The 27368-nt window shown below is 55.5% G+C and overlaps 1 protein-coding gene across 3 annotated transcripts in view; it reads left to right on the top strand.

Annotated features, from left to right (window-relative positions):
• Nucleotides 1-934: 934 nt before the first annotated feature.
• Nucleotides 935-27368, top strand: part of IPPK (inositol-pentakisphosphate 2-kinase) — a 45944-nt gene continuing 19510 nt past the window's right edge. For 2 of the 3 annotated variants that reach the window (XM_044266033.1, XM_044266035.1), the window contains exons 1-9: nt 935-1144; nt 7026-7073; nt 8662-8757; nt 11066-11132; nt 12740-12861; nt 14146-14235; nt 22607-22665; nt 23019-23091; nt 25292-25571. In XM_044266033.1, coding sequence (XP_044121968.1) covers nt 1064-1144; nt 7026-7073; nt 8662-8757; nt 11066-11132; nt 12740-12861; nt 14146-14235; nt 22607-22665; nt 23019-23091; nt 25292-25571 — 916 coding nt within the window. In that variant the 5' untranslated portion in view covers nt 935-1063. Of the gene's footprint in view, nt 1145-7025; nt 7074-8342; nt 8426-8661; nt 8758-11065; nt 11133-12739; nt 12862-14145; nt 14236-22606; nt 22666-23018; nt 23092-25291; nt 25572-27368 lie in introns of those variants that run through there. The other variant, XM_044266034.1, reaches the window with a different exon arrangement.

Here is a 27368-nt window from a genome sequence, read left to right as displayed (position 1 = left end):
GGGGAGAGGGAGAGAAGCAGGCTCCCTGCTGAGTGCATGGCCCAGGGCGGAGCTCAATCCCACACGGACATCGTGAACTGAACCGAAATCAAGAGCTAAGATGTTCAACCGACTGAGCCACCCAGGCACCCCAAAAGATTTTTAAATGTTAAAGTACTCTTAAATTTCACACTTACAATACCGTAAACATCGACACATATAACGTTAGTAAAAGCTTTCTGAGGTTCTGGGACGGAGAGTTTAGGGGCCGCTCATCTCACTGAACTTGGCTGCGGCTCTAGAGGACGGCATCGCGGGTGCCGGGAGGAGGGGCTCGCCACTGACCCCAGCCTCCCGCTCAAGGCTCCAGGAAACCTACTAGTCCGGGGCCACGCTTCCACACCTGTGAAGTGCGGAGGACAATGCTTCCACCTCATGGGACTGCTGGGGAAGTTCTGCGCCAAGGAGCAAGCACGAGGTGATACCAATAACCCCGTGCGAGATGAGGCACATCCTACTTCACACAGAAAAGGAAGCGGGGGCTCAGAGACGGCAATGCCTTGCGGGGCTTCCACGACTGAGGGGGTCCGAGGCTCGCAGACCACCATAACCCCCGGCCTGCCAGGACACCCATTCCCCGACTTGCGGGGCCGCCCGGCTACCCGCTTTCCTTCTCCCCGCCGGCCGGATCTCTGTCTCCGCCAGGCCAGTACTGGGCGCCGACCAGCCGCCGGCTGCTCCCGCTTGCCTCACTTCCGGCGCCAGGACCGGAAACCTCCTTTCCGGTTCTCAAATCCGCGCTCCGGAAGTGAGTCACCGTGCCAGCACCCAAGATGGCCTCCTGACCATCCACCGCAGCGATCAATGGAGGAGAAGCGGGAACAAACCCGGAAGTTGCCCGACTCAGCCATGGCAGCTACCGGGGGCGTGGCTTCCGGCGGCCGGATCCTGGCAGTCGGGGCGGCAGGGTCGAGCTGAGGCCGTGGCTGACAGGCGCTCCTCCGCCGACCGCGGCGGCTGGTGCCCAGTCGGACGGGCGGCCCTCACGTCGCGGCCGCGAGAGGCGCCAGGGCCGCACCGGGGGATGGACGAGGGAAAGATGGACGAGAATGAATGGAGGTATCACGGTGAGGGCAACAAGAGCCTGGTGGTGGCCCACGCGCAGGTGAGCGGCGGAAGGTCGGCGCAGTCCTGGGCCCTCACCCTGCCCCCGGGGAGTTCCGCGATCCTCCAGCAACACTCCCTCCAGGGTCTGTTCCACGACCCCCTGGTGCCCCCTGCCCTGTCCCGGCTAGTTCCGAGTACCCCCAGCAATACTCCCCCGCTCCAAGGGTCTGTCCCACGACCCGCCGGCACCCCTCTCCCGGCGGATCGGTTCTCCCGCACCCCCTCCCGGGTAGTTCCGCATCCCGCGTATCCCCGTTCCCTCGGGTAAGTTCCTCGTCCCCCCAGTGTCACCTCTCTCCCCCCCCCCCAGGTCGGTGCCACCCCTCGCCCAGTGTAACCCACGTCAGGGCTGCGTCCCCCCAGCACCCCCACCGCGCCGCACGCGGTGCCGTGTCCGATTGACCAGCCGCGATGGGGCGGAGGCTGCGCCGAGAGGCCGCCCTGGGGGTACCCGGGGTCCGCATGGGGGTCCGGGGAGCTGGAGGAAGCAGCGAAGTGCGGGGGGTGCTGGTATCTCCCTGCGCCGAGGGAGTGTATCCTCCAAGACCCACGGAATTGCTGTGCTCCTGCAGCTGTTGCTAATAATGATTTGCCCAGGTGTTCTTGTTCAGAGTCTTTAAGAATTTAAAGGGTTTCTTTTTCTTAATTCAGTGAGGGGCTGGAGTTTCAGAAAGTGCAGTAAGGACTCGCAGGGGAGTGAATCCAGGAAGAGAAGCATGTGGATTCCTGTAAAGCCCCAAACCTCTGACGTTTTGCTGATACAACTAGGCTGGAATGTGGTGGGCAGAGGAGGAGCCCTGGGTGTCACCAAGGGGTTAAGAGCTGGGGAGTTGGAGTCACACAGCTGGGTGCCATCCCAGTTCTACCACTGCCTGGCCCAGGCGCACTTTCTGGATTCATAAAGTGGAACTAGGAACAAAATGCCCATTGTGGACTTGCTAGAAGGTTAGGTGAGCAGGTGCTGGGCAAGTGAACACTCTCATTCCCTTTGGACTTCAGTGCCGCAGCTCCTACCGGGTGGCCCCCTGCTCTGTGGTTTCTGTGCAGGCTGTGTGGGGTCAGTGGCAGGGGAAGCTGCAGTCACCCAGGTGGCCCCCGTGATCTGCCTTTGCATTTTGTTTCCCATTAGCGCAGTCAGGCAGCTGAAGAACTGCGCGCAGGCTTCAGTCAGGATCTCCAGATGAATAATGGGCAACGCTTAACCTAGAGCCCTTCTTTGCGCCGTCTGCTGGGCCCTGTGGTGTTTGAGGGTGCGGCGGGGCACGGGGTATTCCAGCACAGGTCCCTGGGGTGTTGGGTTACCGTTGTGACCCCTGAACCCTTTCATAGAAGAAATGCTCGTGCTCAGTTCCGTAGTAGGCTGGGTAGCGGATCTTCAGGTCACGTAAGGCTAAGGCTTCCTTTCGAGTGGGGGCTAATTGCCGAGTTGCAAGGGTGTCAGATGGAGGAGCAAGGCACAGACTCAAAGTAAAAGAACACGAGGCTGGAAGCTGGGAGGCCTCTGGGGTGGCCATGATCACCGTCCCTTCCCCCCCACCCCATCCCCCACAGCCCAGCCCCTCCCCCACAGCTCAGCCCTTTCTCTTAGGGCTTGTGTTTCCTTTCCCTTTTCCATTTAGTCATCAGGCTGCCCAGGACCTGTGCTCTTCATGCTTATTTTAAGTCGAAATTTGTTCTGCTGTGCTCATTCCAGCCTGGTTGATGTTAGCTCCTTGTCGCAAGTGGTCTTGTGAGGAAACGTCCCTACCCAGTGAAGTTTCTGACTTGCCTCTTGAACGTGGAGAGGCCTTTGTGCTTTGCGTGGGCCTTGGGGTGTGGAAAGGAGGGTAGAGCCCCGGAGGCAGCGTTTCAGGGCCCTGCTGTGCCCGAGGAGAGGGTGCGTGTGCCGGGGGGAGAGAACAAGTGCTCCTGCTCCCCAGACCCACCTCATTCAGTCCAAGGGGGAGGGCGGCTTCGCCAGTGTTCTTGCGGGTCAGGACACGGTCCCTTTTCAGCTCAACTTTCAGAACTGAGTGTCCTTAAAAAGTGCCACAGCCATCTTTCCTCCTCTCCAGCATCAGGACGTGGGGTGCCTTCAGGCAGTCGGTCCCGAGGCCCAGGGTCTGCACCGGAGGAACACGGCCTAGCAGGTCGGGAGGCTTTGAGAACTCGTGGACTGTGGGGCCTGTGTGGGCAATGTAAGACCCAAGGGTTGGTCAGTTCCTGACAGGCTGCCGTCCGCTGTCCGGTGGCTCCTCCGTGCCACAGCGGAGGCCCTGCCTTTGCTGCCCTGGGCCTGGCACAGACCCTCTGTGCTGCTCCGAGGCTGCGGCCTGCCCGGCACTGTATGCAGGGGGACTCCAGGAACCCGCCCCATGGAGGGTCCTGGGCAAAGGCATCCCCTCCGTGGGAGTGCACTGTCCTCCACTGCTGCAGCCCAAGGACCCTGTGGCTCTTCTTGTGGCCTGTCCCACTTGGGCTCACACTGAGCTATGGTCAAGCCCGCAGTTGCCCTCACATGTGCTGCCACGTGGGCTTTCTCTCTGCTTCTCCATCTGCACTCGCCCTCCTCACCTTCTCGTCAGGTGGCTTTGGCCCTGCCCTGTCCTGGGAAGGTCACGAGTCTGGCTTGTCACTCCCATCTCTGAAGTGTCCCCAGTGGTGGGAGCAAGCGCCCCTCCCCTGGGGCTTGTCACAGCAGCTCCAGGGATGCGTTCCTCCCTGTCGACAGGTGAACACGAAATACCTGCCAACAAGAATCTTCTGCAAAAGCTCAGGAGAAGCAGCTCATTTCTGCCTTTCAGGTTCTGCAGCCTTTCTAAGCTTCTGAGGGTGTGTGGGACCCTTTACCTCTGCGACTGTTCTGACGCCCTGGGTGCTTGTGTGGGTCTTGAAGATGCGAAGTTCAAGCAGTCAGGGTCTGTCGACTCCTCTTTCCATCCTGGTTTGGGGATTTCTGGTTTGTGGATCATGTATGACGGAGATGCTGCAGACAGAGGAGGGTTGTTCTGTTCTGGGCTTTTTTTTTGTTGTTTTTTTTTTGTTTTTGAATATGGGCCACTCCCTTCTTTAATTTTCTGCTGAATCTAGCTCAGAGAGTCTTAACTTTTTGTTGCTTCTAGTGTTTTTGTTTTTTTAAACAAATAGTTCATTCTCTGTTTGGAATTTTTTGTGGTGCTCGTCCAGGTCGACGCAGCTGATGTGACTTATTTCTCAGGGAGGCCTCACAAGAGAGTTCTGCACGTGACCCTGCCTGTAATCGTTCCCGGGATCACCTGTAGTCACGTGCTAGGATTTGTGATCTCCAGCCCTAACCTTGGGGAGCTGAGCTCTGCCTTCCTGCTGTTTGAGCTCTGCCTGTTTGGGCCTGGTCTCCCGAGGTGGCTCGGTGGCATCCCTGCCCACTGTGCGCTTCCTCCTCAGTCCCGACGGCACTTGCCCTGTCGACCAGGAAGGTCCACAAGGCTTGTGTGTGCCCTGGGGAAGGACCAGACGGCACCATGGGCTCCCCTGCCTCGCTGTGTGTGTGTCTATGTCGGGCTGGGTCTGCGGGCCCGGAAGGCTCCCTGCAGACCTGTTCGTGCTTCTCTAGGACACCTGCGCCGTGCACTCCGTGCAGTTGGGGTCTGTCTTACAGGTCCTGCTCTTCTGGCTGTCGGATTTTCCATCCTTTCAGGGACCACCCAAGTGCCCCTTCGGCCCCACCCCCCAGGTGTCTGGCCCCCAGATGTTGGCCGGGGTTACTCCTCCACGGCTGCCCCCACCCACCCCCGGCCCCTGCTTGAATCCATGACCGCGTTGGGCCTGTGGCCACTGTGGGTGCAGACCAGGCAGCCGGAGCCTGGGAAGGAGAGTGTCCTGCCCGCTCTAGGTCCCCTGCTGTCCCGGTGCGCCCCTCCTATCTGGCCTCCCTGCGGTGTCCTGCCTGCCCTCTGTGACATGGCTCGCCGCTGGCTTCTCTATGGGGCTGTCAACCCAGCGCCTGTCCCGGCCCTCCACACTGCCCGCGTGGGTTCTGTCACTGGCATTCTGATGGACTAGGCTGTGGCTTGGCCTCACGAGCAGCCAGCCCGGGCACCGGGACAGCACCCTGAGGGGTGAGCCTTTCTGTTGTGTTTCTCTCCCTTTCTCATGGAAGTTGCCTGGTCCCCAGTGCCCTGTGGTCTTCCCGATGTGTCCTGGGCCTGAGATGGTGCACCTGCTGGGGCCCATGGGCGCGGGGTGGCCTCCCCCTCCACCGCCTGTCTGTGCTGGAGGCCCTGGTGCCTTGATTCCACCTGCGGGTTCCCTCCTTCGGGCTTCTCGTGGGCAGCTGGCCCTCTTAGTATGTTCTCTGTGGTCTTTCATTCTCATGTGATGCTAATTACTGCTTGCTGTCTCCATCCAGAAAATACAGAATATTGGAGGGAAGGTAGTGAAAAGCACCCAGTATTTTCCCACTGAGAAAATAATTTTTGTCACTGCTTTGGTGTACTTGCTTCCATTTTATGCTATTTTTTTTAAAAAAAGATTTTATTTATTTATTTGATAGAGAGCACAAGTAGGCATAGAGGCAGGCAGAGAGAGAGGGGGAAGCAGGCTCTCCACTGAGCAGAGAGCCCGATGGGGGGCTCGATCCCAGGACTCTGGGATCATGACCTGAGCTGAAGGCAGAGGCTTAACCAGCTGAGCCACCCAGGTGCCCCTCATTTTATGCCTTTATTGGGTGCTCAGGAATTCCGTTTTTGTTTTCCGATTTTTCACTCAACCTCAAAGCATCAGCGTGTAGAAAATCCTTTGCCCCCTTGTTCAAGGCTGCAGAGCCCTTGGGCGGCCAGAGTCCCCCCTCCGCATGGTCAGACATTCACGTGGCTGCGCAGTTAGGGCCGTGGCTTCTCAGGGTGTCACCGGTGCGGCTCCCAGGCTGTTTGGCACGCAATGCCCCCCTCCCCAGCCTGGGACTTCTGTTCCTTTCGTAAGTGACAAGTTGTGACCTTCCCTGTGGGCTTTGAGGTAGTTTAATGTGTGTGTGTGTGTGTCATACTTCCACTCACTGACTTTTTCTGCCTGTGAAAATCCCAGTTTCTCTGTGTCCTCAAGGGCGTGAGCGCCTGCGGCGCTCTTCTGTGTCAGGCTGCAGGGCCTCCCCGAGCCTGTCCCCTTCTCTCCACTTCCCTGGCGTTCTGTGCTGGACAGATGTCAAGAAGTTGTCCCAGTTGTTGCTCCCTAGAGTTGCTGTCACCGGTGTTGGATCCTTTCAGACTTTTCCATCTAAACTGAGTATACACATACTTTAAAACTTTTTATTTTATGAACTTTTAAAAATGAAGTGTAGCAAACCTACAGAAACGTGCTGGATCGTAAGTGTGTATGTAGCTTGATTATCACTGAGTGCAGGGACCGGTGATCCCGTGACGCGCAGTGCTGTGACCAACCCCTTCTAGAACATTCCTCAGGGACAGTCCCACCCACCTGCGGGGTGGTCCCCCGGGTCTTGCTCTTACCGGCTTTTGAACTTGACACAAGTGGAGCTGTAGCCATATGCACGTGTCCAGGTGTGTTTAAAGCCCCGTTTGTGCACTTCCTCACTCCCCAGTGCGGGACGACTGCGGCTCAGTGTCTGAACGTCGGTCTGTGTCCTGCGCTCGAGGTGTGGACAGCATCCCACCGCGCTGTTGGCCCCGGGGGTTGTTTCCATTTTACTGGGAATTACGGACCACACTCCGTCTGCAGTAGCTGCGGGCTCCTGGGTACCGTAGTTATTTCTGTGAGTTTGATTCCTGGGGACGAGCTGGCTGGGCCAGAGGTGTCTGGTTTTCCTGGTTGCCCTGGGACCCAGGCCTGCTCCCCCTCCCCACAGCCACTCCACGGTCCCAGGCTTGGGGTGGGCACTGACTGGACTTTGCTTTATTTCCCAATAGCGTTGTGTGGTGTTGCGTTTCCTGAAGTTCCCTCCAAGCAGGAAGAAGGTAAGACGGTGGGTTTGCCACCCTGTCATTAATCATATAAGACAACTTGGGGTTTTTTTTCCATTACAGAAGTATTAGTGCTAATTATAGAACTTTAAATGTGACACAGCAGTGGGCACAGAAAGTGGGGTGTCCGTAATCCCTGTAGGGCCAGCGTTTTGCTCCTCCTGGGTCACGTTAGGTCCCTTGGGAGGGTCTGCGGTTCTGAGCGAGGAGCAGGCGGGGAGCCCCGCTCGTGGCCGGGACATCCAGGGCCACCCCGCTGGCTCGGTTTCCCCATCTGTGGGATCACAGCCGTGACAGTGGGTCGGTGCTGCTGGCGGATGGTGGCGCAAGTCCCAGGGGCGGCGCCGGCGGGGCGCGGGGTTTCGGTTCGCTGCGGCACCCGGCAGGGAGCACGGTGACGGGCTCAGCGAGCCGCCTCCCACTCGAGTCCGCCTCCCTCCAGGTGGGAAGCGGCTGTGGGGTGTGTTTGGGGGTGATTAAAAAGAGAGGCAGGGGCCCTGGGTGCCGCCCCACAGTAGCTGGGGAGTGAGGGGTGGGTGGCAGTTGGGTCCCCAACGGGGTGCGGGAGAGATGAGTCCGCTGGGCTGGGGGGCCTCGCCTGGGGGGCAGGCGGGCTGAATGGCTTCGGAAATGAAGGGCCTCGCAGAGGGAGACGAGGGCACCGAGGGAGAAAGCCTAGGGACGGTGTGGGACGGAGGAAGGTGGCCCCAGGCGGGAGAGGGCGTGTCCTGCCTTCGCGGCCTCTGGAGGCCTGTGGGTGTTGTGCTCCCGTGGGATCCGGTGGATCCGAGTGGAGGCTAGAACCTTCTCCAGGCGGCTCACACCGGCCCTTCCGCCGAGCAGTCTGCAGCGCCTGGAAAGGCCACGCTCTCTGGATGCCTCTGTTAGCGTTTCTGCTCCGGTTTACTGAGGTGGCGTCTTCTGAGGCAATAGTTTGTCGGTATTTGACGAGCGCTGCCATGTGCCACCGGCCGCGTGAGCGGTGCGGGGTCGCGTGCGGTCGTTCTGTCGGCGGAGGAGCTTTCTGTCGGGAGCTCTGTGGCCGGCCATGGGCGCCCCGGGAGCGCCCCGGGTTCGCTGCGGGGCCTTGTCCCCACGCAGGCCGCGGCCTGTGCGCGCTCCGGGGCGTGGGCGGCAGCTCCATGCGCGACGGTCCATGAGCCCACAGCCTGCTGTCCCCGCGGGTCCTGCCGTCCACCCTCAGCCTGCCGCCCTGGGCCAGAGGGAGGGACTCAGGGCCGATTTCCTTTCTCCCCCAGATCTCATAGCCTGTGGGTTAAGAGCCTCCGACTGGGAAGCAAATACTCTACATTTGGTTGCTGGGGATGCAAGTCAGAATGCGCCTGGTGATCTGGGGCTGGGAGAGATTTCCAGGGGGCATTGGTTAGGGGCCGCGTCCTGATGGGAGGAGGGCGGGGGCTGCGGGATGGACATTCCGTCTGGCGGGCCTGGCGGGCTCCGTGGTGGGGCTCCCCTGCCCCCGAGGCCCGGGCATCTGGTGCGTATGCGGCGGCGACATGCGGCCCCACACGGTGCCGGCCGCCCCCGGTCACTGAGGCCGCCCTATGCTTCTCTTTTACAGACCTCAGAAGAAGTATTTCAGCACCTGCAGAACATAGTGGACTTCAGCAAAAATGTCATGAAGGAGTTTTTGGGGGAGAACTCTGTCCACTGTGGGGTGAGTGACTTTGATTTACGGAGTCTGAATTCACAGGCATCTTCCGTGTCCGTCATGCCAGGTCTCGGCGATCGTTTGGACCTTAGTGCTTCCTGACGACGCTTGTGTTCAAGTGCTGCCCTCCGGGGCCACACGGTGGCGCGGGGCGTGTAGTCTGACAGCGTCTTCCAGCCGAGAAACGTGAGGCTCACAGACCACCTGAGCCCCGCAGCTGCTAGGACCCCTGGCCCCCCGCCACCCTGCTGTCCTGGGGGGGGGGCTCCAGCTTGGTGAGGTCTGGGGGCGGATCTGGACGGCATCCCTGAGCCCTCTGCCACCGGGGGTCCACTGGGGCTGCGGACCCTCTTGCAGGGTGGGTCTGCCGTGGGGCTGCCAGGGCGGTGCCGGCTGCTGGCCGGGGACCTGCTGCTCCTGACGTGGGCTCACGAGGGGCTGCGAGTGTCCGTATGACCTGGCCCCGGCTGCCCCAGCTCGTGGTCTGAGAGATGACCTGTCCTGGAGTTGTGTCTGTCCTTTCCGCAGCATCCTGCTGGTCTTGTGGGGCAGCCTGGATGGTGTGGGGCTGCACAGGGGTGGGAGTGCCCAGGGATGTCCTGGTGAGGTCCCCAGCTGTCCCGCTGGGAGCCTCATGTCTCCAGCCAGCCTGAATGGTGCCTGAGCGAATGCAGCTATGCTGACTGCCCGCTTTCTCCTTGAGAGGGCATTTCTCTGCTTCGCAGTACGTGCGGGATGCTCTAGACCTTTCTCCCAGGAGGGATCCAAAGGGCGGTGGGGAGCTCAGGGTCCCAGCCGGCGGGGGCCTGGCAGGAACAGCATCAGGATGTAGCCCCAGGGCCCATGGTGTGCTCTGACCCCAGGTGGGGTTCTGTTTGTCCGCAGTGGATGGGGCTCTGGCAAAGGAGGAGAGCTCACAAGGTCACATCCTGGGAATATCCACCCCTTTGACACATGTCCTCTGCAGGAGGACACTGCCAGAGTGAAACCCAACCTGCTTTTTCTTTCTTGTACGTGGGCCCTGGCACAGTTGAAGTGCAGGAGATCACATCTCTGGTCTGCACGAGGCCACGTTCCGGCAAAGCCAGCCTGAGGGAACAGTGACTGCTGACGCCAGTCGGGGGCGGGGTGGGGCGGAGGGAGTCCTGGCGAGAGCCTTTCCCGACACCCTGTCGCAGCACAAGACACAGACAGGCCCGTGCAGGAGTGTGAGGCCGGCCCGAGCCCTAGGCACACCCGCCGAGCCGGGTTTGGGACTGGCCTGGGCCTGTCCCTGGGGGTGCTGGAGGTTAAGAAACAAGGAAGAGGCTGTTTCCCTGGGGCCTTCAGGTCTCGCATCTTCAGTACCATGAGGGGTTGAGGCACTGTTGGGATGTTAACGGTGCCGCCTTGCTTTTGTGGACCCAGTTCTCCCAAGGTGAACGCCACTGGGGCAGCCTCGACTTCACCTTTGACCTTGATGTGATGGTGAGGGATGCTTTTCTCCTGGGGGAGCTTCTGAAAGCCTGGACGTGCTGCTCCCTTGCCAGACCCCCTCCCCCCCACCCAAGCTGGCCCCTCTTTGTCCTTCTCCGCAGTTGCCCTGTCCCTTCGGGGGCGGCTGCCCCTCAGCAGAGACGCTGGTGTGGCTACCCTGTCCGTGTTACACTGCCGGGAGAGGACCTCTGTGGTCCTAACTAGTTCCTCCCGACCCGATATTCTGTCAGGTGCTGGCTGCCTGCCCTGCTGGGAACCGCCGTCCATCCGTCTGTCAGGCAGCATGGCGCGGGTCACGCTGGTTCCGGGTCGGAATCAAGGGTTGGTAAATGTAGCCGAGTGTTAAGGATGCCTAAAATAGAGCTCATCATAGAATTGGGAATCTTAGGTGGTTTCAAGAAATGCAGTTCTGCTTTTCCCCTGACCTGGGCCTGGCGGTCGCTGCGCTGAGGGCAGCTGAGCCCCGGGTGGCTCTGGATGGTCCCGTCTGCTGCGCCGCGTGCTCCCGTCGTGGCGGGATTTCTTCCCGCACCGGCTGAGCCCGCCCTGTCGGTGTCAGATTGGGTGGGAGCCGGGGACACCGACCAGGAGGCGCCCCTTTCCCAGCAGAGGCCCGCGCTCTGAGAGGGCCTGTTGCTCCACACACAGACACCTTGCGTCTGTCTGATCGGGTCGCATCCTCAGGACAGCGGAGCAGCTGGTATTTGTAACTCCACATGCTGGGTAATGTAACGTGGTGAAATACGCAGACGGTGAAGCCTGCCGTGTCCCCCGGGTGTCGGTGCGGCGTCCAGCTGGCTCCCGCGGCGCGCTGACTGTTCCGTACTTGTTCTTACAGGAAGTGGTGCAGCTGCCTTTAGATTTCGTGAAACAGCTTTGTCTAAAGATACAGTCTGAAAGACCAGGTAAGAGCTCCAGCTTGAAAATTCTGTGGGTGATTTAAATATTCCATTTGGAAAATGTTTGATGCGTTACTCTGGTTAGGCTGATGGAGTTTTCAGCAGTTCTGCTGCCAGAAACCTTATTCTCAGCCAGAAGTGCTCGGAGCGCATAAATACAATTCTGGGCCTCAGATGGCCACGTCCCTGCACAGAGCATCTGAGCCGTGAAACGCTTCTGGGACCGAAGGGGAGCGCGGCCTTAGGGCGGGCAGGGTGGCCGCAGGAGTCCCGAGGGGTGGGGTGGGGGCGGCCCAGGCGCCCTGAGTACCGTCTCCCAGGGGTGGGACCCACCTGCCTGCTCGTCCTCCTGCAGGCAGTGGACAGACGGGAATGGCAGTGGGTGACAGCTTCTCCCCATCGCCTCCGTGCTTTTCTGCACAGGCTTGGGGCAGTGTTGACACCGAGCACGTGAGAGCTCTTTGTTTTGGTCAGAGATCGGATGTGATGTCCGTGGCGTGGAGGGTGGCCATGTCGCCTCTCGAAGCCTGGCCAGGCAGTGGGGGATGCAGGTGGCCGGTATCCAGTCCTTCTGTGATTAGGAAATAGAAAGCAAGCAGGACAGTTGTGCCCCGGAGCCTTGGTTTGGGGCGCTGTGCAAAGCCAGGCTCTGGTGCCGGAAGGAGGCCACCGACGTGTCCCGGCCAGGACTGGGTCGTGGCTGTTCCTTTCTGGACCAGGGGAGACTGATGCTTCCTCTAGCAACTCTGCGTCATCATTTTGTTTTACGGTTACCAGTTAAATGTATCCGATGTGACAGTCCTAAGACCTGTCCCTCGTTGTAATAATGCCTTGTAATTGGCCTCGTTACGTGACTGGAGGAAGGCTGAATCCCCCTGTGGCCCAGAGACTGCATCCTGGGCGCTGTTGTGAGCCCAGCGACTGGCGGGTGGTTCCGAGAAGCAGCAGTGTTGGAGGACTCTGGGGGAACCGGTTGTGGGGGGGGCGGTGAGGCTGCCCCTTCCTCTCTTAGCTCCTGCACTAAGGGAGTCGCAGAGGCGGGGGTGGTCCCCAAGACCACCCCCCCTTCTGGCAACGCTTACACAGTTGGGGGCACCCACAATGACCTCGGATCTGATGATTTGCTAGAAGGACCTGAACTCCCCGTTATCCTCACGATTAAGGCTTCTCACACTGAGGGACGCGGATGACCCCCAGACCAGGGGAGAGGCTCTGCAGCGTGTCTTCGAGACCCTGCACGCGCTCCCGGGTAGCTTCTCCACTGGGCTTGTGCACGCGCTGCTTGCTTCTCCAAGCAGCAAGGTGTGACCGCACGGAGGCGGGGGTGCCAGCCGGGGTCGGGGCTGGGGCGCACGCACACAGCGGGCCGCCCCTCTGAAGGGGGAGCCGGTCCTGCCGGGCCCGGACCCCTGCTGTGAATCACAGTGTTACACTCGCCTGACTGGAGCCCCCAGATAAACACGGAGGCTCCTTAGGTGGGGCCCCAGGAGCCCGAGGCCATGGCCTCTCTCGGGCAGGGCCGACGCTTCCCCCATAGGAGTCTGCCATGTTGCCATTGGTCATGTCGTGTGTCCTGGGTTCGTCTCAGGTCTCTTCTTGGCTCTGTCTTTCAGAATCTCGCTGTGACAAGGACCTGGACACTCTCAGTGGCTATGCCCTGTGCCTTCCAAACTTAGCCAGACTTCAGACCTACCGTTTTGCAGAGCACCGGCCAATTCTGTGTGTGGAGATCAAGGTGAGCTTGTGTCAAGGGGAAGGTGGTGCGGGGCAAGGGAACAAGCGTCCGGACCGTGAGGCCGCGAGTCTTCTGCCTGGAGTGAACTTTACAGCACAAGCTATTGGGATTCCCCACATTGGGCCTCACGGCCCCTTCCCAGCCCCCAGCTCCCACAGACTGGGCTTGCTTCCAGCTCCTTCTGTCACCTGCACCTTGGTGCTCTGCTTCCTCCCACTGGCCAGACCGTTAGATTTAGGCCCGTTCCTGGTGCTCTGATGTGGAGCTGGCCGGGGGCCACCGGCAGAAGCAAGTGTTTCGGGTTCTGCCTTCCCCGTTTTCCTGGGAGGGTGCTGCTCCCCGGGCCCCTCCTCACCTCCTTCCAAGCTGTGCCCCTTGGCTGCTGGGTGACCCTACACCGCACTCCAGGAGCTCCGTTCCGCTGGGGCTTGTCTGATGGGTGGCGCTCCGCTCCTTTGCTTCTTACTCAGGAGAGACCTCCCCAGAGGCCCAGAAGCTGCTGTGACTCTCGGTCTTCAGCTCTGCTGCCCGCTGAGCCCATGTCCCCCTCGGGAAGCCTCCCAGAGGTCCCAGGCCATTGTTTGTCCCCTCCAAACTTCTGTGGCAGTGATTCCTGGGTCATTCCTGTGGCCCTGAGCACTCACACCCCGGGGGCTCCGTGTGGACTGATGTCCTGCTTGCCCGACCAGAGGGTGAGTGTCCCTTGTCTCAGATGACAGGCAGCATCGTCTTCAGAGCCCCAACACCGTGGTCTTAAAAGGCAGCAGATGGGGGCGCCTGGGTGGCTGAGTCGGTTAAGTGTCCAACTCTTGATTTCAGCTCAGGTCATGATCTTGGGGTCATGGGGTTGAGCCCTTTGTCGGCTGGCTGCGGAGCCTGCTTAAGATTCTCCCTCTGCCCCTGTCCCCTGGCCACGTGTGCACAGGTGCGCGTGCTCTCAAAAAAATAAATAAATAAAAATAAATCAAAGACAGTAACAGAGCTGGGGGCCAGGGCAGATCGCAGTGGAAGCTTTCCCTTTGCAGTCTGTCACAGAAGAAACACGAAGCTGCTCTGTGTTGTGCTTTGTCTAGTCCGTGATGGAGGCTGGGCAGGGCAGGACAAGGACTGGGTGTGATGATGAGGGCGGGGTCCCTGCCCCCGCCCCCCCTGCCCCCCTGCCCCCGGGCCTGTGGTCACAGCAACTCTGATTGTCCCGCGTCTCCTGTGTCCGCTCCATCATCACGTCTCCTGGAAGGTGTGGGATCGGTCCCTAAGTGTTCTTTCCGTCCTCGTGTCTTGCAGCCCAAATGTGGGTTTATTCCTCTCTGCGGCGCCGTGACGCACGAGCTGAAGCACCGCGTGTGCCGCTACTGCATGCACCAGCACCTCAAGGTAAGGCGCCTCGGTGCGCGCAGCCTGGGGGGCCCCGTGACCCCCAGAGCTGCGGCATCAGGGAGCAAGGAGGGGACACTTTTTACTGGCCTTCTCTTTTATGAGTCGTTCACGTCCACCTTTTTTTGTTTGTTTGTTTCAAATTGAGGTAAGTTCACGTATCTTCAGTTCACCCGTTTAAAGTGTGTAATTCAGTGGATTTTAGTAAATTCGCATGATGGTGCTTCCGTCATCACTTAAATTCCAGAATCCCTTCGTCACCTCCCAGAGAACGCTGACCCCATCACAGTCACTCCGCAGTCCCCCCTCTGGCTTGCCCCTGTGGCTCGGCCTCTTTTTTTGGACGTTTCCTGGATGGAATCGTCCATCCCATGGCCCCTTTGTGACCGGCGTCTCCCCCGAGCAGCATGGTTTTGGGCTTTCAGCCCCACTGCGGCGGGCTTGAACACTCTTGCCTGAACGGGACCATCTTGTCGGTCCTCCTCTCCTGGCACGTGGGTCATTTCTGCCTTCGGGCTGCTGTGACCGCGCGTACACGTGCTTGCTTGAGTTGCAGCTTTCCGTCCTCGCGGGCTGAGTCCTAGGAGTGGAATTGCTGGGTCCGAGAGAAATTGTGTTTCATTTTTTGAGTAAATGTCGAGCTATTTCCCTGGCTCTCACACCATTTTGTGTTCCCACCCGCGGCATCTGATGGTCTGATCGCTCCACACCCTTGCCAGCCTTGCTGTTGTCCCTGTGTGTGATTGCCGGGGACCCTCGGGGTCACTGTGGTTTCCATCTGCGTTTCCCTAACGGTTCGTGACGCTGCAGATCTTCATGGGCTCATGGGCCATTTGTATGTTTTCTTTTGAGATATATTGGCTCAAGTTCTTTGCCCATTTTTGAATTGGGTTATTTTGTTGTTGTTGAGTTTTAAGGGTTCTGTGTATATTTTAGATATAATCCTTGATCAGTTCTGTGATGAGCAAGTATCTGCTCCCAGGCTGTCATTATCTTTTCACTCTGTTGATAGTGTCCTCTGATGCACAAATGTTTTTAATTTTACTGAAGCTATATAGTTCGTTTCTTCTTCGGTTGCCTATGCTTTTGGTGCCATAGCTAAGAAATCATTGCCTCATCCAAGGTCATGAAGATTTTCTCCTCCGGTTTTGATCCATTTTTGTTAATTTTTATATTTAAAGGGAGGTAGGGGTCCAGTTTCTTTTGTGTCTGATTCTAGTTTCCCAGCACCATTTGTTGAAAGGACCGTCCTCTCTCCGTTGAATGGTCTTCTTACCAGAGATCTTTTGGCTCTAAGTGTGGTTGCATCCTGGGCTCTCTGTTCTGGTCCATTGGCCTGTGTGTCTGGCCTTATGCCGGCGCGGCCCTTTACTTGATTCTGTAGCTTTGCAGTCAGTTTTGAAATCAGGAAGTTTGAGTCCTCTAGCTTTGTTCTTCTTTTTTAAGATTGTTTTGGCTTTTTGGGACTCCTTATAGTTACATATGAATTTGAGGATTGGGTTCTTCATTTCTGCAAAAAAAAAAAAAAAAAAAAATACTGGGATTTTGACAGAAATTGCAGGAACGTGTGGATCACTTCGGGTAGTACTGCCGTCCTAACAGTATTAGGACTTACAACCCATAAATACAGGCTGTCTGCCCACTTACTTAGAACTTTTATTTTATTTTTTAATTTTTTAAAAAGATTTTATTTGACAGAGATCCCAAGTAGGCAGAGAGGCAGGCAGAGAGAGAGAGGGGAAGCAGGCTCCCCGCTGAGCCTAATGTGGGGCTCGATCCCAGGACCCCAAGATCATGACCTGAGATGAAGGCAGAGGCTTAACCCACTGAGCTACCCAGGTGCCTCACTTACTTAGGACTTTTAAATGTCTTCTGGCAACATTTTATAGCTTTGAGGGCACAAGTTTTTTACTACTTCAGTAATTGTAGATAAACTTTTAGGATATTGTAAATATGATTATAAACAGAATTACTTCTTTAATTTTCTTCTTAGACTGTTTATTGCTGGTGTATAGAAACACAACTAGGTTTTTTTTGGAAGATTTTATGCATTTATTTGAGACAGAGAACGAGAGAGAGAGCACAAGCAAGGGGAGGGGCAGAGGGAGAAACGGACTCCCCGTTGAGCATGGAGCCTAACCCCAGGGCTTGATCCCAGGACCCCGGGACCATGACCTGAGCCGAAGGCAGATGCTTCACTGACTGACCCAGCCAGAAACCCTGAAACACAATTTTTGTGGGTTGATCTTGTACCCTGCGGCTTTGCTGAGTGGCTTTTCTTACAGATTCTTCGGAATTTTCTACGTATACATCATGCCATCTAGGAACAGAGTTTTATTTCTCTTACAGTTCAGACGTCTTTAGCCTCTCAGTTTCGTCAGAGAAACCAGCTGGGGGTTTGGGGATCCCCTGAATTGCAGATCCCTTTGGGAGGCATCAGCACCTTGCCTATATCCGTGTTCTGTGCACACAAAATGTTTTTCCATTTACTTAGGATTTTAATCTCATTCAGTGGTATTTTATAGTTTCCAGTGTGTTAGTCTTATACGTCTTTTGTTAAGTTTATCCTTAGGTGTTTTATTATTTTGGAGGCTGTTGTGAGTGGTATTTTTTTTTTCATTTCATTTTTCAGGTTATTGCAGAGAAATGTAATTGATTTTGAAAATGCACAGTGTTAATTGTGGTGAAAGACCCCTCACGTAAAACTTACAGCCGTTAAGCTACGTGGGCGTGCGGCCGCCGTCCGGCTCCAGAGCTTCTTCTCATCCCACTGCAACTCTGTCCCCGTTAAACAGCCCCACGCTTCCTTTCCTCAGCCCCAGGCTAGCCCACGCCAGTTTCTGCCTCCGTGGATTTCGCTACTGTCGCTGCTTCCCGTAAATGGAATTATCCAGGATTCGTCCCTTAGTGACTGACTCGGTTTACTTATTGTCAGGGTTCATCCACGTTGTGAAGTATGTCGGAATTCCCTTCCTTTTTAAGACTGAGTAATAGCAGCCTCTGAGTCTGCTTCCAGTTCTCGTGACTGTTGACCCAGAAGTAGGGTTGCTGGTCACACGGGGACCTGGTTTTCTGCTGTTTTCCACGCGCCTGTGCCATTTACATTCCCGCCGGGGCATCTCAAAGTCCCACTTTCCCCACACTCTTACCAGCACTTGCTGGTTTGTTTCCCGAGAGTAGCCACTCTGATGGGGGTGAGGTGACAAATGTAGGTGTTGTACAGTGATACCCGGTCACCCCCATGAACCTGTTTATTTGCTCTTTTTTTTTTTTTGTGGTGGTAGTTTTTTGGGATTTTCTGTATACATGATCAGATCACTTGCAAATAGCGATAATTTGACTTTGTTCTTTCCAATCTGGGTGTCCTTTGTTTTTCTTCCCTAATTCATCTGGTGAGCATGCAGTGCGGTATCGTGCACAGGAAGCAAGAGCGGGCATCCTTATGGTGTTCCTGATCTCAGGCAGAAGCTCTCAGTTTTTCATCACTGAGTGTAGTATGACCATGAGCTGGTCATAGATGCTGCTTTTGAGTTTCTGTTGTTTCGTTGTTGTTTTTTTTTAAATCCTGAAAGAATGTTAGATTTTGTCCTCCATCTATGGGATGATCAGGAGGTGCTTTCCTCTCCGTCAGTGTGGTCTGTTACATTGATTTTTGTATGTTGAACCGCCCTTGTATTTCTGGGGTAAATCCCACTTTATTATAGCTGTATAATCCCTTAAATGTGCTGCTAAATATGATTTGTTAGTTTTTACTGTTTTTATTGAAGGTTTTTTCTTAAGAGATATTGGCCTGCTGTCTTTTCTAGTGATGTTTTATCTGGTTTTGGTACCAGGGTGATAACTGGCTTCATAGAATGACTTAGGAAGTGTTCCCTTCTACTCTAAGTTTTTGGAAGAGTTTGACTATCAGTGTTGATTCTTCTTCAATCATTTGGTAGAATTAATTAGTGAAGTCATCTGGTCCTGGGGTTTCCTTTGTTGGAAGACTTTTGCTTACTGAGTCAGTCTTTTATTATTCTGTTCAGATTCTTTTATTTCTTCCTGACTCAGTTGTGGTAGTTGTGTGTTTCTCCCATCCAAGTACTAACCAGGCCCGACCCTGCTTAGCTTCCGAGATCAGACGAGATCGGGCGCGTTCAGGGTGGTATGGCCGTAGACTAGTTGTGTGTTTCTAAGATTTTGTGCATTTCATCTAATTTGCTTGTTCATAATATTCCTCTAAAATTCTTTTTTATTTCTGCAAGGTTGGTAGTAACATCCTTTCTTTCATTTTTTTAAAAAGATTTTATTTATTTATTTGATAGACAGAGATCACAAGTAGGCAGAGAGGAAGGGAAGCAGACTCCCCGCTGAGCAGAGAGCCTGGTTCAGGGCTCAATCCCAGAACCCTTGAGATAATGATCTGAGCTGAAGGCAGAGGCTGTAACCCACTGGGGCACCCAAGTGCCCCTCATTTCTTTTTTTAATCATTTTTCTTGATCTAGCCAAAGGATTATAATAATTGTTGATCTTTTCGAAGAAACAACTTATGGTTTTGTTCTTTTTCTTCATTTTTTCTCCCTGTTCTTCATTTCCTCTGTCCCTGCACTAATCTTTACTATTTCCTTCCCTCTCTGCATTGGATTTAGGTTGGCCTAACTCTTCTAGTTTGTTAGTGTAGAAACGTAGATTATTGATTTGAGATTTTTTTCTTTTTTATATACATGTTTATAATTATAAATTTCCATGTAATTCCTGCTCTCTGCAGGAGAGAGCTTTGGTATGTTGCATTTTCATTCTGTCTCAATTTTCTGATTTCCCTGTGGATTTCTTCTTTGACTCATTGATGATTAGGAATGTGTTTAGATCTCTCATATTTGTGAATTTTTCTCTCTCTCTCTCTTTTTTGCTATTGATTTCTAATTTAGTTGCACTGAGTTTGGAGAATATTTGCATGACTTCATGCCTCCTGGAGAATGTTCGTGTTCGCTTGAGCAGAAGGGGTGCTCTGCTCTTGCTGGGTAGAGTGTCCTGTGGATGTTTGTTAGGTCTGGTTGGTTTAGAATGTGGGTCAAGTCATCTGTTTTGTTGTTGATTTTCTTTCTACTCAATCAGTAATTTAACATCTTAAGCTAAACTTATTCTAGCTCAGTTAATACCAACTTAATTTCACTGTTGTACAAAAATTCTGCTTCTTGTAGCTTTGTTGCCTTCTCCCTCACAAATTAATCTTTATATGCAGTTATGCTTGTCAGTATGGATTCCTGGCGATTGCCACGTGCCATGAAGCGGATAGGATCAAAACCTTACAAACAGAACATATTTATATTGTCTCTCATGTTTATCTAGCTGTGTAGTTCCTTTACTGCTGTGCTGTTTCTTCACATGGATTCAGGTTACTGTCTAGTGCCCTTTCGTTTCATCCTCAAGGTTTCCCGTACTATTTCCTGAAGGGCAGGTTAGCTAACAACAAATTTTTTTTTTAGTTGTTTATCTGGCAGTGTCTTAATCACTCCTTCATCTTATTTGATTTTATTTATTTATTTTCAAAAGATTTTATTTATTTGACAGAGTGAGAGAGCACAAACAGGCAGAGCAGCAGAGGGAGAGAGAGAAGCAGACTCCCCACTGAGCAGGGAGCCTGATGCGGGGCTCGATCCCAGGACCCTGGGATCATGACCTGAGCCAAAGGCAGAGGCTTTAACCCACTGAGCCACCCAGGCGCCCCCACTCCTTCATTTTAAAGGACAGTTTTATAGATGAAGAACTCTTGGTTGACCGTTTTCAGCACTGAGATTTTCCTGAATTTCGGCGACTAGTAAGTCTTTGCTGAGGGGCTCTGTGTGCATACGGGGCCCACCATCAACACTCGGCATGGCGGGTGCAACTCTACTTAGCCTTCACTTCTCAGAACCTCAGATCAGCAGAAGGTGAGGGTGTTTTAAGGTCTTTCCAGAGCCTGTGCATGGCCTTGTAGATGGCCATGTTGTGCTGGAGGTTTCCAAAGCCTCTGTATATCTCATTCCTCAGCTTTTTCTTTTTTCAGCTTTAGGTTAGTCTAGTTGTTTGCCGTAACTTTTTATTTATTTTTTTTTAATTTTAATTTTTATTTTTTTTTAAAGATTTTATTTATTTATTTGAGAGAGAGACAGTGAGAGAGAGCATGAACGAGGAGGTCAGAAAGAGGAGCAGACTCCCCATGGAGCTGGGAGCCCGATGCGGGACTCGATCCCGGGACTCCAGGATCATGACCTGAGCCGAAGGCAGTCGTCCAACCAACTGAGCCACCCCGGCGTCCCTCCGTAACTTTTTATTTTATCCTGTTGTTATCCACTGTCTTAGGTAGCCATGAAGTTAAACAATTGCCTCTGACCCTTTTCACAAATGCCCTCTTGGGAAAATGCCCCTTTTGCACTTGGTAAACTGAATCAGTTAACAAAGTTGGGAAATCAAGAGATAGTTGACATAATGACCATTCTTTGGGAATGAGGGTTTGGAGAAACTCGTGCCTGGTTCAGCCCCCTCTGGTGGCTGGCAGGCTTCTGTTTTCACCAGGAGTGGGGGTGTTGATTTTTAAGGTTTCCTTGGAGCTAGAGAGAAGGGTGGAAAGAGAGCATTAAAAATGCCACAAAGCTCACTGTTCCTAGATTTGGCCATTTTTCTTGAGTAAATGCTCCCAGATAGTTGCAAGCCTTTGGTTAATTTTCAGAATTCTGAAATTTTGATTCTGACAGTTTTTGCCAGTCTCATTGCCCTCATGGAGGAAAGAATTTCCAGAGGTATTTATTCCATAATTTTTGCTAACCCGCTCCTTCTTTGTGGTGGTTTTGTTTGTTTTTTTGTTTTTTTAAAGCTTATATTTATTTGACAGAGAGAGATCACAAGTAGGCAGAGAGGCAGAGAGAGAGAGAGGGGAAGCGGGCTCCCCGCTGAGCAGAGAGCCCAATGCGGGGCTCAATCCCAGGACCCTGAGATAATGACGTGAGCTGAAGGCAGAGGATTAACCCACTGAGCCACCCAGGTGCCCCCATCTTTGTGGTGTTAAAACTTTCCAGGCTCTTCGGGAAAAGATGGTATGTCAGCCATTCCCTTTAGGAGATGGTCTTCATTGTCACCATTCAGTTGATGGCTATTTTAGGAGCTGGTTTTTACTGTGAAGCAATACGTGCGCATTTAACTGATAAAATACGGGATTTCCCAGGGGTAACCCGTCTTGTCAGTTGGTACATCCTTGCAGACTTCTCTTGGTGCCAACACAAATAATACATGTTATCCAGGTGGAAATGAGATGATGCCTTACCCACATGTGTTCTGGCGTGTGCTTACCTGTACATGTACACATGTACTTCTATAAAGCAAATATGGGACCTCGCCATATATAGTCTTTCTGTTAATTGCTCTTTTCACTTAACTAACCCTTGAGGATTGATTACTGTGTATCCTTCAAGGCTTTTTCAATGTGTATTTGGATATATGCACCTATGGAGGCCCACTTTTTTTTTTTTTTAAGCAAAGTAACATCATTTCCATTTATGCAGATTGCCTTTTTCCTTGAATAAATGTTGGTAATTTTTCGCTTTTGCCTCTTTCTGTAAGTAGCTGCATATCGTTCATTCATTCCATCATTAGCATGCAGACTTCTGCGTCCTGGCGCAGGAGAGCAGAGGCCTGCGAAGTGGTTTCCAGGCCTCACTAGCACAGTCAGACTGCAGTGAACGTCCTTGATCTCGTGACTCCTCGTAGGTTTGCCCAGTCAGGGGATGCCCACATTGAAATGTGATGCAGGGGCGCCTGGGTGGCTCAGTCGTTCAGCGACTGCCTTCGGTTCAGGTCATGATCCCAGGGTCCTGGGGTCGAGCCCCACATCGGGCTCTCTGCTCGGCAGGAAGCCTGCTTCTCCCTCTCTTCCTCCCCCTGTTCCTTGTGTTCCTTCTCTCACTGTGTCTCCCTCTGTCAAATAAAGAAATAAGAAGTCTTAAAGAAAAAGAAAAAGAAATTTTGATGGAAACTAGCAAGTTGAATTTCGGAAGGTTGTGCCGATTTATCTTCTCCCCCCAAACATGAAATTATGAGCCGCACCCTTCTCTTCCTGAATATTACAGTTACAGAGATTTGTTCATCTGATGACCAGAATGTGGCTGTGTCGTTTTGTGAGGCCACGTGCTGCCACTGCCACTGCTCATGGGGAGAGCTGGGCCAGCAGCCACCTGAGGCTCGGTGGGGGGACCGAGGGTCCCCGGGGCGGCAGTCAAGCCCCGGCCGCAGCTAGTGGCGATGTGCCCCTGGAGGTGCCGGCCTCCACGGGGACCTTCTGCGCCCTTGTCCTCTCACAGAGGCGTGGGCCCCGTGCTGCCCCAGCCGGGCATTTATGGCGCTTGTGCTTTCTTAACAGGTGGCAACCGGGAAGTGGAAGCAGATAAGCAAATACTGTCCCCTCGACCTCTACTCAGGGTGAGAGAGCACTTCTCCTTTGTCCTCAGGGCTGCCTTCCGTGGGGGTGGAGGTGCGGGGGAGGGGGGGCCACTAGCCGGCAGGCAGCCAGGGTCGTGGGCAGAGCGCAGGGTTCTTGCCTGGGGTCGGCTCAGCTGCGGGAGGCAGCAGCTGGGGAGCAGAGGGGCGCTGGGGCAGTGGTGGGGGGGCCTCCCTGAGAAAGGCTGGGGGCATGTGGCTCCTTAGCCCCCAGAGCCTGAATGAAGCCTCCAAGCAACCCATATAGGCGTGTCCCCTGCGTCTGGTCCCCTGAGCCACAGGCAGGTGAAAGCAAAGGCTTCTTGTAATTCTATCCATAGTGTCTTTCTTTTTAGAAATAAGCAGAGAATGCACTTTGCCTTGAAGAGCCTGTTACAGGAAGCTCAGAACAATTTAAAGATATTTAAGGTGAGCGTGGCCTCTCTTCCGTGGCGTTTCAGCAGAAGGCAGTGGGTGTCCACACTGGGGTGGGCCGGCCGGTGGCGCTTTAGTCCTGGTAGATGCGGGCGTCTGGGCTGGGGCTGCCTTGGTGCAAAGTGCTTTGGTCTTCTCCAAGCCTCGTCCTACAGGCGTGGCATCCTGTGACCCCTGGAGTGTGGGACGTTAGCTCCTGGACCACCAGGCGGCTTTGGCTCCCTGGATGCACACAGCCCAGCTCTGGTCCCGGGACAGGATGGCCCCGAGTCCATCAGGCTGTGTCCCAGGGCTCCCTCTGTGCACCTCTGAGAGGGCGGCCACACCTGGGCCTTGGTTTGCGGGTGATTTAGGGAACGTGTAATTCCCTGATCTTGACAGTGAGTCAAATCTCAGAGGCTCTGGGGCTCCTGGCCGTGCGCGGACAGGCTTTTGCACAAGGAGTGGTTGCCGTCCGGCTCCTTCTCTGCCGTCTGTGGGCTCCCTGACCCGACTCCCTGGGACCCTGTGGTCGGCTGCAGGCAGGGGCAGGGTCTCCGTGGAGGGGGGCAGCGGGGCAGGGCAGGCCCAGAGCTGGAGGAGGGCTCAGTGCGGCCCGTGTTGGAAACGTGTCCGCTCAGGGCCTCCGGCCATTTCCTTTTCTCCTCTGTATGGACACGGCCCCTTGCCCCGGCTGCGTCCCCAGTAGGCGGTTTGTGTGGCTCTGTGGCCCGGTCTGGGCTCAGGGCGCTGTGTCTGCATGGAGAAGGGGGGCTTTTCTGTCCGGACGGCCTTGTGCCCTCTGTGTCCTGCTCCGGGTGGACGGCGCTGCTCTGCCCACGGAGGCCCCTCAGACCAAGCTGGGGACTGTGGGCAGGGAGGCTCTTCTTGACTTGGTTTCCCCGATCTGGCTCAGAAGTTTGGTCGGAGTGAATGGGCTTGAGCCCGTCCGCCTCCCGCTTCACAGAGCTAGAGGAAGGGCCTCTTTCACGGCAGTTTTTATTTTTTTAATTGTTACAAAGACAGAAGAGATCTTCCATTTCCATCCCAAAGATGAATTCTCTTTCCTCTGGGGACTGATTTTTTTTTTTTTTTTAAAGATTTTATTTATTTATTTGAGAGAGAGAGCATGAGCGAGGAGAAGGTCAGAGAGCGAAGCAGACTCCCCATGGAGCTGGGAGCCTGATGTGGGACTCGATCCCGGGACTCCAGGATCACGCCCTGAACCTCTGGGGACTGATTTGGAAACTTTAGTAGGGTGGGTGGTTTTCCTGGCGGATCCTTTGCTGACTGGGCGTGCGCTGGGGCCGGGACTGAGAGAAGCGACCGGGATGGCTTTTCAGAACACTCGCCGGAGTGACACCGCGCGTTCCGGACGTGCTGTCGTCGCTCTGGAGCCAGGCTTTGGTTTTCAAGGTCAGGTGTGGGCTGTTTCCTGGCCTCGGCCAGTACCACCACTGCCCGCTCTGGGAGCTTCTTCCCTGTGTGCCCGAGGGCTCTGCACGGACCCCAAAGCTGTGGCCCTGTCTACCCAACCTGGACACTTGTGAGACGCGGGGGACATGGCGCCTTGTCATGGAGCCGGGGATGCTGGCACTCTGCTGATGTCACAGTCATCTGTCCTTGCGTGGACTTTGGACCCTGGGGAGAAGAGGGTTCTGCTCACTCAGCAGCTCCCAGGCCTGGAGGGGGAGCCTTCATGGGCCATGGCAGCTCCTGCACCAGGCAGGAAGTATGGCCCAGCCATACTGGGCCAGGGGAGGACAGAAGTCCTTAAGGTGCGGGTGTCCAACAGACACCCACACTGACCAAGAAGTTTGTCTGCTTGGGGTCAGACTGACACTGTGTGTCCTCAGGAGCACAGGTGTCCCGTGGCTTCTCCGGTAACAGGCTGGGGGGGGGTTTTTGGGGCTCTGGGCTGTGTTTGCCTGAGGCTCAGTGTGGTGCGTGTTCTCCTGAGGCTTCGTATTTTAGGCCAGGACCAGTCTTTGGTTTCTGGAACATTCGTTCTGTTCCGCGTTCTAGTGGGATTTGCGTCTTGGCCAGCGACACAGTGCGTGACGGGTTCCCCCAGAGGGGCCATGGTGTGCAGGGCCCCAGACGGCACGAATGTAGGCTGTCGGGTCCCTTTGCGTGCCCTGCGGGCAGAGACGAAGATGTCCTGCCCACCGCCCCCCGTGGAGTTGACATCTCCCCGTGTGTCCCCCGCCCGCAGAACGGGGAGCTGATCTACGGCTGCGCGGACGCCCGCAGCCCCGCGGCGGACTGGAACGAGCTGGCGCACCACCTGAAGCCCTTCTTCTTCCCTTCCAACGGCCTGGCCGGCGGGCCCCACTGCACCAGGGCTGTGATCCGGGAGCTGGTGCGGGTCATCACGCGGGTGCTGCTGAGCGGCTCGGACAAGGGCCGGGCGGGTGCCCTGAGGCGGGGGCCTGCGCCACGGGGCCCTCGTGTCTGTGAAGCCAGCCCCTTCGGCAGGAGCCTGCGCCGCCAAGGTAGGCCGCGCCGGGCACGGGGGCGGGCAGAGGGGGACGGGAATGCCAGGGGCCTGCCTGGCCTCACGGAGCTCTTGCGGGAGCAGCCTGGGGCTCGGCCTGCCTCCCAGCCCTGCCGGCGAGACTCCCGGCCTCATCCTTTATCCGGGCTGTAGGGTTTTCCCTAAACCGCCGGCTCTGTGCGTCCTCTGTAGCTGGCTGTAGTTTCCCTGCGACCCCGGCTCGTCGGCACGGCCACCCTGTGGGGCAGGATTTCCCCAGCGGGTGGAGAGCCGGGGCTCGGAGGGCCGAGTCCCACAGCTCTGGGCCCTTTGGGGCCCTGCCACCTCCCACTTGCCAGTGGGCTGCTGTGACTCCGTGGGTGTCCCGGCGTCGAGGCAGCCCAGCGGCGGTGGGTTTGGGTTTTGCCCTGCACGTTCCCAGCGTCCTCGTTTGTCCCTTGGCCGTCTGCTGGCGGGCTCCGCGCCACGGCACAGACAGTGCCATGTGGCGCTGTCGCTGGGAGCTTCCTTCAGGGGCTGACAAGGAAGACTCAGATCATTTGCGCTTCAGGCTAAAGGCCTTGTGGTCCCTCGTGGCTGCTGCAGGGGTGGTGCCGGGGGACCGTGGCCCTGCGGCTTCTCATGCTGCCATGTGTGCCGGGCAGCTCCCTGGGCACGGCCCGTCCCGCGGACTGCCCCTCGTCCAGATTTTTCTTAACACAAATGAATTTTGTGGCTTTCTTCTTCTTCTTCTTCTTTTTCTTTTTTTTTAAAGATTTTATTTATTTATTTGACACAGACAGGGATGAGAGGCAGGCAGAGAGAGGGAAGCAGGCTCCCCGCTGAGCAGAGAGCCCCATGCAGGGCTCGATCCCAGGACCATGAGATCATGACCTGAGCTGAAGGCAGAGGCTTAACCCACTGAGCCACCCAGATGCCCCGAGATTTTATTTATTTATTTGAGAGAAAGAGTGTGCACATGAGCAGGGGGAGGAGCAGAGGCGGAGGCAGAGGGAGAAGCAGGCTCCCCGAGCAGAGAGCCCGATGTGGGACTCAATCCCAGAACCCTGGGATCATGACCTGAGCCGAAGGCAGACGCTTAACTGAATGAGCCACCCAGGTGCCCCTTGTGACTTTCTTAAAAAAGCGACACTCAGTCATTTAATTGTGATAGAATTATGCCCGTTATTGGGGCTCCGAAGTAGATGGCACGCTGGGTCTGGGAGGACACTGATAGATGCTGAGGCGCCCCTGGCTCCTGGGACTTTTCTTCAGGGCTTCCCTGGACACAGAGGCTGACACAGGCGTGACCCACGGGACGTGCAGTCTAGAATGACAAATCGCGCTCTAGACGCTACTTCGTAATCTTGTATTTTTGCCTAATGACCAGCTGTGTGTCTGCAGTTGTAGTTGTTGAACTGTTACTGACCAGGAGGTAGGTGAGGTGGGTATCACTGTCCGCATGGCCTGTAACTTCAGAAATTGCCCCCAGCTGGTTTCTGTTTTCACCGTGTGTCCTGGGGCTGAGCGTGTCCAGCCTGCAGTGGGGGGTCAGAGGTCAGAGTGTCTACCGTACACGGCTGCCCCCTTCACGGGGGAGACATGGGCCGGGACCCTGTCTCCCAGCGCACGTGGCCCCTGGTGCACATCCGGGACCTGTGTGTGACGCTTGCAGCTGAAACGGACTTGGTGCCATGCTGACCCTGTGGTGACGGCTCCGTGCTGTGGGTTTATCAGCGGCGGCTGTGACTGCCGTCCCGTGTGGCCACCCACCCGTCAGCATGGGCTGTGGCTCTGGGCTCTGCAGACCCGGTCT

This window comes from Neovison vison, chromosome 9 (assembly GCF_020171115.1).
Source record: "Neovison vison isolate M4711 chromosome 9, ASM_NN_V1, whole genome shotgun sequence".
Taxonomy (NCBI): domain Eukaryota; kingdom Metazoa; phylum Chordata; class Mammalia; order Carnivora; family Mustelidae; genus Neogale; species Neogale vison.
The sequence above is the reverse complement of the archived record's forward strand: the minus strand, read 5'-3'. Positions and strand labels throughout refer to the sequence as shown.